The sequence below is a fragment of the Erigeron canadensis genome, chromosome 1 (assembly GCF_010389155.1).
Source record: "Erigeron canadensis isolate Cc75 chromosome 1, C_canadensis_v1, whole genome shotgun sequence".
Taxonomy (NCBI): domain Eukaryota; kingdom Viridiplantae; phylum Streptophyta; class Magnoliopsida; order Asterales; family Asteraceae; genus Erigeron; species Erigeron canadensis.
Window position 1 is genome coordinate 48,560,006 of NC_057761.1, and position 12,035 is coordinate 48,572,040.

General features: G+C 31.5%; 1 protein-coding gene across 1 annotated transcript; it reads left to right on the forward strand.

Annotated features, from left to right (window-relative positions):
- Positions 1-409: 409 nt before the first annotated feature.
- LOC122585611 (NAC domain-containing protein 43-like) lies at positions 410-2,557 on the forward strand. Its single transcript, XM_043757733.1, has 3 exons — positions 410-617; positions 850-1,130; positions 1,793-2,557. Exons 1-3 carry the CDS (start codon positions 425-427, stop codon positions 2,534-2,536), a joined length of 1,218 nt encoding a protein of 405 aa, XP_043613668.1. The 5' UTR covers positions 410-424; the 3' UTR covers positions 2,537-2,557.
- Positions 2,558-12,035: the final 9,478 nt, after the last annotated feature.

Here is a 12,035-nt window from a genome sequence, read left to right on the forward strand (position 1 = left end):
TAGTTATTTTCCAAGTTGAAGACCCTACACTAAAAGTAGCAAACACAATCACCACAAGTCCAAGTCTGGTACCTCATTAATTATATCTCCAACTCTAATTTACTTTCGGACCTAGCTTCTTCTATTTCAATTTTAACTATTTAATTATTTTTAACTGTGTGCAGTAGTTCAATCTGGTGAGTGTTTATTATGCAAACGCAAATATATATATTAAGGAACCATTTGGTGCAAAAGTTGAGGGTCCCTTGAGTTGGCCATACTATCATATACACCAAAAGGTCATATGCGTTGAGTTTGTTTGGACCCATCTCACTCATCTTTACATATATAAATAATCATGTCCTTGCAACCACTTTTATGCACACTACCCACGCCTTTGTTATCATTCCTTTCTTTTTCCCAGCTCCTCCCCCTTTGGTAATTAATGTCCGAAGACGAAATGAGTTTATCTGTGAATGTTAACGGTCAATCTAAAGTACCTCCAGGGTTTCGGTTTCATCCTACCGAAGAAGAGCTTCTTCACTATTACTTGAGGAAGAAAGTTGCTTATGAAAAAATCGATCTTGATGTTATTCGTGATGTTGATCTTAATAAGCTTGAACCTTGGGATATACAAGGTGCGTATATATGTAGTACAGACATATATTAATTAATTAATGATCCATCTACTACGTGTTGTATACTTGTATATGTTATCGTATATATGTTTTTTAATATATATATATATATATATATTATGAGCGCCACAGGGTCGCTAGCCTGAAAGAAAAAATTCCTTTAAAGATTAGGGGTTCCTGAGCTAAATTAACAAAATATATGATATGCATGAATTGTGTTTTGTAATTTCAGAGAAGTGCAAAATTGGATCCACTCCACAAAATGATTGGTATTTTTTTAGTCATAAAGATAAGAAGTATCCAACGGGGACAAGGACCAATCGCGCAACAGCAGCGGGTTTCTGGAAAGCCACGGGTCGAGATAAGGTCATATATAGTAGCTTTACGAGAATTGGTATGAGGAAGACACTTGTGTTCTACAAAGGGAGAGCACCTCACGGTCAAAAATCTGATTGGATAATGCATGAATATAGGCTTGATGATAATACGATTACCAGTCAAGATCCGCCTTGTGTAAGTTTGTTTTCAATTTAATTAAGCTACTAAATACAACTTTGACTGTAGGAGTTTTCAATTTTAAATTTGTATAAGTTTTCTAATTTTAGAAACTCTTTGTTTTTATTGAATCCATTGATAACATATGACCAATTTACTATCAACTATCATCAAATTAAATACGCGCGTACGTCCGGTATTTACGGAAGTAAAGTTTTACTTGACACAAAAATTTATAGCTGAAGTTTGAAAGTCAAACTTTTATATTTGTTTATTGAAACTGTTAACTATGGTTAATGGTTCATAAAAAAAATTGTATCCAAAATAGTATAATACGGAGTAATTTTACAGACTTATTAAAGATTAAATTTTGACTTTTCTAAGTATTTTGCTTTAACAATAACCACATACGTTTTAGTTTATATTATACACAGTAACATTTTATATATAATATATATAGACAAATTAAATTTTAAATATATTTTTATTGATATAATTTTCATCAACTACTCTGTAACATAAACAAAAATATTTATGATCAAAATTAAAAGAAAAAAAAAACTTGACAAAACGAAATTGAACATTTAATATGATGAAATGGTCATTAGTGTTGATTATAAACTAGTATATATGTTACCATTTTTATGTCATTACTAATACAAATTAAATTAAGAATTCAGGGTCCTAACATGTGTGATTCAACTCAAGAAGATGGGTGGGTGGTATGCCGTGTTTTTAAGAAGAAAAACTACCACAAAGCGCTTGAGAGTCCACAAAGACCAATATCATCGGCGTCTATGGATTCAAGAACACAATTACAGTCGTTAAATAAAGATGGTGTTCTTGATCAGTTACTAGTGTACATGGGTAACAATAATAGGATGTCTTGCAAGCAGGAAATCGAATCTTTAACCGTGAACCACAATGCTATGCAGCAATTCGTTAACCCCATTATTAGCGACAGATTCTACCACCTTCCAAGGCTCGATAGTCCGACGACCATGACAACCTTGTCCACTCATCATCATAGCTCAACTTCAACTAACTTTGATCAAAGGTTGACTTTTAGGCCACATATGAACGAGTTTCTGGCAGAAACCGATCAACAAAGGCACGCCGAGCATGACACACACGAGCGTCTTGATAACTGGGCTGATCTTGAACGCCTTGTGGCTACTCAACTAAATGGACAGGTAGATTTATCAAAGCAATTATACTCTTGCTATGGGGAGCCTAGTGATCAAGACTTTTGTTTTCCACTTGACCACGATGATCAACAAGAACCATCCCAACTATGTGATTCTACTACGACCGTTAGACCACCGAGCCAAGTGGCATACACGAGTGAGATAGATTTGTGGAGCTTCGCTCGATCATCTTCAACTTCGTCATCTCCAGATCCGTTATGTCACTTGTCAGTATAATGTTATTTGTAAGTACGTAGAAATTAATCATCATCATAAACTCTATATATATATATATATATATACACTATAATAATCAATATAATACTCGTATAATAATATAAAGTAGAAAAACAAAATATAGGGTTTTAGGGTGATGCATGATGGAATTGACGTCCGAGAATGTAAGATGATTGATGACAAGTTAGCATAAGGTTGAAAAAGAAAAAAGGAAAAACATTCTACACAAATATTATATAGAAAAGGAATGAATAAGAATTAGTGAATAAAGGTATATGTTTGTATGTATGTATTCGTGATGGATTTGTGGGGTGCGCGCGCTAGCTAGCTTAAATGCCATCCATGCATGTCATGTAAAAAAAGTTATGTCATCATCCATCACGTAACGTACTACTATATGATTATCGTTCACATGTACATATATACGTATACATAAATAAAGTTGGAAGTAGTAGTTGTGATATATGGTGCATGTATTTATATTATTTGACAGCATTTTTATAACAATGGGTATTTAATGAGATGTGATTGGTCAAGCAAAAAAGTTCCACCAGCTAGCAAAGCTACTATAAAAAGTTTCATGAAAGTTTACCCCCTTTTTTCCAAATTACCTCAAAATGATATTTAATTACATACGTATTACGTATATATACATTAGCCTTATACCCGCACGATGCGGCGGAACATAAGAATAAAACACCGGTTAAGTAGCAGTACCGTATTATTACATCAATGTATGATTCAACTCAAATGTTTATTAGTACGGTAGAAAGTGCAAACCGTCGTTGTTGTTTTAGTGTGAGCATAATTATTTTGATCGATTATTAAATTCAGTAATGCATGTGTGTTCTTTTGGTATACTATGTGAGCAACTTCAAGGAAGAGAAGTGACAAACGTAAGGTTTTTTTTAAGGGTATTTTTGAAATTTCAGGGATAAAGTTTTGATGGATTATATATTAAAAAGGTAAATTAGAGATTTTAAAGGTAGAGTATTAAATTTTAGGGAGATAATTTGTTTCTATAGATAGTATAGATAAATAAAGTGAGTACGTACGTAGTTGTAATATGATGCATGGCGCATGTATATATTTATTTTGACGGGGTCGTATTTATTAATTGTTGATTAATTAGAAGGATGTGGTGGTTGTTGGTCACGCTAAAAAAACTTTCACCAGCAAATTAATTAAGCTACTATATATGAAAAGTTGTATGAAAAGCTCACCACGTACCTTTTTTCCAAATTAGATGTATACCACCAACAAAACAAGATTAGATTTGCTCTCCAACCATTAGTTACTGTGTTGTCTCTTACATCGTATGAATTAATAAACTTAATTATTTATATATGTGAAAAGCCCAAAACATTATTGTCGTCAATACAAGTATGATTAGAATTCTGTTAGACAACTAACGCACCACACCCAACTCCACTAGCTAGCTAGCTAGCTACGTACCAATTAAACATTTAAACGTATCTGACTAACGAATGATATAAAGATTACCATCCCACCTTATTATCTCCAATAAAATCAATAATTCATTTATATGATATCCTCACTTAATTAAGCTGAATGCATGAGACCAAAAAAAAACAAAGCACACACACACACAAACAAACTTTACATTTAATGAAAAAATCTGTTAGTTTCTGGTTTTGTAATTTTTTATTGATCGAATTGAATTACGAAAAAAATTTAAACAACACACTTAACTTAAAAATAAAATCCTAAATGCTGAAAAAACTGAATGTACACATTGCTTGAAATCATTAATTAAGTATGAGCCCAAAATAATCTTTGATACAAGTATTCATTGATTGTGTTCAAGAAGTTCGATAACAACAAACATTAGTTTGACTTGAATAATTATGTTATGATTCGATAATCTTAAACATTTGACATACATTATCTTTTTATAAACCAACATTCTGATTTTGATGGGTGAAAATGAATTGGACGTGTCACTCATCCGCAAAATTGTAACATTCAATATATACTTCCATTGTATATGACAAACTGCTTTCACCAAATCGAGTAGTATAGGCTCAAGATAGTTGTTTATACAACGTACTTTTGTTGTCCTTCATGATGTCGCTCATGTATAATATCTTGCAAAAAGCTTTTGGTCTCTCATGTTTTACTACAACATTTACCACCCATGCCACTGTCTTCAAATGCTTCTGCGAATGACATCATGAATTAAAAGGTCAACATTATGTTTGTCGAACTAGCTACATACATCAAGCAATATTATAATTACAATTGTTATTAGGATTTTAATCTCAACAATTTTATTACTTCATTATAATCAATATTAAGTTAATTGTAAGTGAGATAAAATTTTACATATTAACAATGGCGGATGGAGTGCACTGCGTTTGTGGGTAGGGGGACCCTCAGCCTAAGAATTTTCTTCTTACACATATGTATTTTATGAAACCAAAAATATTAGGCCAATAAGCTAAAGAGTAATTGTACTCAATTTCATTTATCAGGCCGGTGCCAACCCCGGCGTAGCATCTCATCTTGGCTCTTTCTGCGTTAGCACCGTGCCTCATCTTGGCTCTTCCTTGTTTAACTCTTCCCCCATCGCCGGGTGAGGAAGAGGTGTGGTGGACCTGACCTAAGTTTGTGTGTGTAAAGATAAAAATATAGATAAATAAAGTGAAGGGAGAGATGAGGAAGAGGTAGGGTGTGTAGTGAGTAGGAAGAGGTGATTTAATGAGGGAGAAATGTTGATTTGGCAGTGAGGAAGAGCCAGGAAGAGCTGCAAGATTGTCAGAAGTCTTAGCTTTCAATTTCATTGGCAACTTAGGGCGTTTTTGGTTCACACAATGTTTTTGTAAGAAATGGAATCTGTCAACGGAATTTAGATTCTGAAAAAATGGAATTTGATGGAATATTTTTTGTTTTTCTTAAAATTCAAGAAAAGAAAGGAATGAAATTTTATCCAATAACCTGAAGGAATGGAGATTCTATCATCTGATGGAATGTTTACATTCTAATGGAATGAAATTTTTTCATTTTTTTACAGCCAACAACATACCACGAAATGAAATTCAATTACAATTTCATCAGATTCTGTAAACCAAACATGCCTTTACAAAATTGTTATTGTAATTTTTTCATACGCATATGATTTTTTTGCTACTTACATAACTGTTATTGTAATTTTTGTTTTTGTTTTTCAGTTACACAACTGTTATTCTAATTTACATAAACCCTCTTAAGGGCCATGAAGGTTTACCCATAATATTACGACTCCAACTTTGCAAAACGAATTATTTTATAATTAGTCTGCTCACAGAACTTTTCTAAACAGAATATCTACCATTAATTCAATTATTGAAGAGCTATTATGATTCATGTTTTGTTCTCTCTCAATCCATCCCAAAAATTGACACGTGTTTAATGTTCTTATGTTGTTTGTTTTTTTTTAAAAGTAAAAATTTCGCTAAAAATTTCGTGTCGCGATTCGACAACGAGAGATCTGGCATACATCATCTTAACCGGATCCATGCTAAAAATATAAAAAATTAATTGACTTAAAAATTTTTAGGCACAAGTTTTAAACACTTAAAAAAAATTTTTACGTCAATTAATAATTGCATGTCATCGTACTTTATTACTCTAGCAACTTTGGGGTCTGTTAATTAAGTTTCTGTCCACATTCTCCAGTTGAAATTTGTAATGAATAATGACAATGAAAATTGTACTTTATTACTAGCAACTTTGGGGTCTTGTTTCACCCTCCTAATTATCTTTGAGGGATCCCAATATGCATGCTCATTGTTGGCTCGTTTCGAAAGCCACCACAAGTGCACATTAATTACTAATTGTGATTTACGGTAGGCCCATGATTGGATGACTCGTGGTTCTGGTCATGAATGAATCTTTTGGTTTTTTCCCTGTCTTATCTTACACAAAGAGTATACAATAAAAAGAATAAATGATAGTTTAATGGTTAATACTCAATTGGTTAGTGATGTATTGCAGATATCATGTGAGATTAGTGTTAAGGGAAGGCAGAATTTTTTATCATATAACGCAAATGTTGCGCTGACAAAAACTAACGGTTGATTAGTCATGGAAAGGGCATCGTAACAACTCTTGTACGTACGTATGTTTTCATTCTAGACCTAGAGAAAGCATGACTTCGTAAGTATTGTTCAAAAAGAAATTTATAGGCTGGAATGCCAGTGACTTAAGAAATTGATACGTCGATGAACAGTAGTGTCGCTACTCATTGGATGTTTCCGTTTTACGTTATAGTAGAATATTGCTTTAATTTCTAGTGCTACAATAAAGGACAAATGCTATGACAATACATTTGGAAAATGTTATCTAAAAAAACACTTAGTAGAATTGTCAATTGATAGTAATTTGTATATAAAGTTGTACTAGACGGATCCCCGCATGATGCAACGGTGATGATAGTAACGACGACGGTGTGGTCACGGCGGCAGTTTCAGAAACGGGAACGTTACGAGAACGGGGAACGACAAAAATCAAAAATCCAAGATACAGAACGGCAAGGAAACGGCAATAATATATATATATATATATAATAAAAATATAAGATAGAAATCCATAATTAAACATTTTGGTTTAAACTTGTAAAGACAAGAACATATACATTCATAAGCAAGAGGGAAAAGTGTAATAGTAAACAATTGTAGGGCGTGATATGTAAAAGATCAGAACTAGAAATTTAGAGTTCTAGACATTAGTAGACAAGGGGAAAATGTGTAATAGAATATAATTTCAGGGGAATGGTATGTAAAAAATTGAAACGTATAATTGTTGGTCGTCTTCTTCATATCCTACTCTGTAGAAAACTTCCGCCATTAACTTTTTTATCTAAAGCTTTATTGAGCCTGTTGGAATTAAAAAGCCCACTAAAACCCAAACTATATGTAATGAAACGGCATGGAAACTCCTTGCAAAACAGAAACGTTTAGGAAACTTCAGTCGAAACGTTTCGAGTAACACAGAAACGTGGTGGATACGTTCCCGACACATTTCGGGGGTGTTTCCGTTCCCAACACGTTTCGGAACGGGCACGCCGAGGTTGGGGGCGTTTCGGTGCTTCATAGACGGTGGTGGTAGAGACGTGGTGGTAAAATTAATTAATGTAAAAAGAGTTAATACGGTTATTTAAGGGTTGGAGAAATTATATCATTAAAAGTAGGAAAATAATCCACTAATAACATATTATATGCTTAAAAACTTGTACATTATATATTAAAAACCGTCCTTGATTTTTTTAACAGTAAGGTATAAATTTTAATACACCCAATTAGTTTTTACTGACAACTCTAAAGGCTGTCACTAACAAACCCTTAAAAGTATTATAGGTATATATCTGAAAATGTTTACTTTAGTGAATAAAAATAAGGGTGATATAGTCGTTTCAAATTTTTAATTGATTACAAGGAGATAGTTTACTTTATATAATAGTATAAATATAAAAAATATAAATAATGGGACATGAAAATGTTAGTTCAACATAGACGAATAATAAGTAGGGATATTAGGAATATTTTATTAACTGATTAAGAATTCTGGTTTTTCATCAAAGACAGAGATATTGTTGTCCAAACAAAATGATTTAAAATGGGGGCGAGGGCCACCACCTCATTATTCCAAAGGATTTACCGACAAAATATATATATATATATATATATAAAAGTGTAGAAAGGGTAATAAGGGAATTCTAGTCTCGGTATTATAATTGGATACCCATTGACTCACCTCGTATGAGTCATATGATGTCGGTACAATACTTCCATCCTAATTCCCACATGATCCGGGCACCCCGAATGATCGAACCCGTGTATTTAAACTTTACATGTAAGCCTAGGTTTCATTAGTAACAAGTACCTTAAAAGAATTATTATTTTGCGCCAAGCGGGGATTGAACCTGAGACCTTAAGGATATCAAGTGTTTTCGTTACCACTAGACTAACTCTTTATTGATACCGACAAAAACAAAATTTTTTACCAAATGGGCCAACCTCGTATCAACAAATGAGTATTTTTAATACATAGATATGGGATATTTATATCCTCATAATAATCTTTTTCAGTATCATAAATTAATACTTTTTCAATCTTATTTTAGTTAAGTTCTATCAAATATCATAATTAAATTATTACAAAAATTATTAAGATGACTTCCTAGTAAAATATACAAATATCAATAGGCATAGTGAGATGTATAAAATCAATTTAGTCTTATAATAAAATTGAGTAACAAGAAACAACCATTCACTTAATTGATCAGACTTAAATATTTATTTATAAAAAAACATAATATTAAATCAAAAAAAAAAAAGTACATCAATTGAAAAGATTATATCTTTATAAAAGTTGTGTTTGAGTCAAATAATTCGTTAGTGGTTTCACTATTTCTCATGTAAAATCATATGTTTGATTATTGTTTTATTTACCTATTTAATCTTCCTAATGTATGTTATGATCGATGATGGACTAAGTATAATAAAAAGGTATCATCGGAAGTAGGGGTGTTGAAAATAACCAAAACCAACCATACCCATATAAATTTAATCGGTTCGGGTTGTGGGTGATAAAATTTAATTTCGGGTTATCCGAATAAATTATTTTTATTTTTTATACAATTATTATAATGATAAATATGGCATTGTTAGTTGGTTACTATAATACTAGCAGTAGTCGACGATTATAATTTTGTTTCTTCATTACATCTTTCAATATATATAAATTTTGTCTATTATTATCTCATTTGTTAGTGTAGAATTGGAAACAAGAAATCTTGGTTCTTTGATTATTAAAGTAACAAAACATATTTGAAGAGATAAGAAGAAAGACTAGACTAGTATAATGCATGTACTATCTACTTTTTGGTATTCTAATATTTTGATTATGCGTAATTTTTTTATTTTTTCTTTTGTATTTTTAAATTTATGATAATATACTTCAAAAATTTACGATGTCATTTGTTATGTAATGTAAATGGGCAACTAACCATCTTTTATAAATTGAAAATTTTTGTATTTGTTTCAAAACCTTTTCAATTGGTTAATTTGGGTTTAACCCAAAACCCAACCCAAAACAACCCGAACCATCTAACCCGAAACCCAAAATCAAAATATTTATTCGGTTCGGTTTTTTGATCACATTTTGTATGGCTCAAACCCGAATAACCCGACCCATATAACCGGAAACCCGAATAACTCGATCGATCAACACCCCTAATCGGAAGTACGAGGAGGTATATATATATATATACGAGGGAAAGTGTCCGCGCATTGCAGCGGTGAGATGGTAGGGGTGATAGGTCATAGGAGGTGATAAGTCATGGAGTGTGATAGCCAAATGCATTATCCGTATGGGCTCCGCCCTCGCATTTAAAAATTCGTCGAAAGTATATCGCATTACATCTCTAATGAAAGAGCATGAAATTTTAAAAACACTCTACAATTTTTATAATTTATTGATATATTGTTTTTGAGATAAATGATTTTGAATGAATTAGATGAATAAAATGATTTATGCATGAGAGAAAAAAAATGAGTGGTTGAGATTTGTGGAGAGAAAAAAAAATTAAGTGGTTGAGATTTAAGGGTACTATAGGTATATTAGCTAAGGATGTTTAAATCAATGAATAAAAAAAGAAGGTATTTTAGGTACTTCAAATCATTAATTGGAATTTTCAAAAAGGACAAAATGCTTTATAAGATAGTATAGATATAGATATATATAGGTTTTAGGTAAAATAAAACAAGTATTAAAGTAAAATAAATAAACAATATGTTTCTTTTCACTAATAATCACCGTGCATTATGAAAATCATCGTGCATCAATTGGTTCGTGAATATTAGTGCATCAATTTAATCATGATCTAAGGGTCAAGATCTTGTCTTATTTGTTTTACTTTAATATTTGTTTTATAAATACCTAACCCTATATATATATATATATATATATGGGTCATCCAATAAGAACTTGTAATAATCAATAGGAGACTTCCAAATCATCAGCCATTATAAAGGGTAATATAGACAATTGAAATATACAATTAATTTATAATTATTTTTTATCAATCAGATTTAGATTAATTCTTTTTCTATCAAATACATTATTTCTTTTCCTTTTTGTAACGATATCTTCGATTTAATACTGTATTCACTTTCTTCTGCAAAATTTTAACCACAACCCTTACAAAGCAAAATCTCAGATCACTAATACTTTTCCAAACTATTGCATCTGTTCGCCATACAAGATCCATTACAAAACCCAACCCGGTTTACACATATTAAATTATTAACAATACCCATTAGATGCACACTTTAATGCTTTTTATAAATTTTAGCACGGATGCACAATTTTATGCTTTGTGTAAATTTTTTTAACATGGATGCACAACTTTTTACTATGGATGCACAATTTTGTATGGGAACAGGGATGCAATTTTTTTGTATTTGCATTCACTTCAATTCATTCATATGTGTGGATAATATAATTTTGGTGTGAATCTTGTTTGTCTGACTTTTACATCCAAATACCTCTTTTTTATACATGTTCATCCTTTTAAAATCAAGAAAAAAAGGATGCGAAAGTGCATCCCTATAAAAATCAAGCGCAATCAAAAGCTGAAAATTTTGATAAGTGTTATTTGATCAGAATGTTAATTACATATGGTTTATGTTTGATTGAAAAATTTGGAAATAGAGTGTCAATGAAATGTTATAAAGTCTACAAAAAAAAAATAAACTGCCATGAATTTTTATTTTTTATTTTTGAAAAGTAAAACTGTCATGAAATTTTATTTTATTTTTTTTTATCATGAATTAACGTGGTGAAAGCTAGGCATGCATATTTTTGTTTTTTCTTTTTCTTATTTTTATTTACTATTATGTCCTTTTAAATACATGTAAAAAATATATGTAAAAAGACATATTCACAATTAGTTCTATTGAATTTTTTTGTTTTTAACATGTTCTTACCGGAAAGCTACCCTATGTGCGTGTGTGTGTTTGTGTATGTGTGATGATGATGATTAGCATGATACCCGCGCAATATAACAACGATAATGGTGGCGGCAGTATGATGGTTGTGGTAATCGATCGTCATGGCGGTGACTGGTACAACTGTTGGTGGTGGCAGTAACGGTGTTGAATGATTTAGATAATTGATGTCAAGAGGTTAGTGAATATATTTTAAAAGATAAGAAATTGATGATGTAGCTTATTGTAGGAGGCTCATAAGCCCCGCATTTGCGGGGCGGTAATTATCGTTTTGCGAGTTTTTTCTTATGAAGACAATACCACAATATGCTTACTCCTATATTGATAATGTCGTTAAAAAAACTGCAATTCTTCGTTTTTCTTTTTAAAAACAGTAACACGACACACCATCATATTTAGATCAATCCACCGGAAAAAAAACACAAAAAAATGTTTTAAGAAAGACATAATCTAAATGGAATATGGTGCGACATGACAAAATATAGACA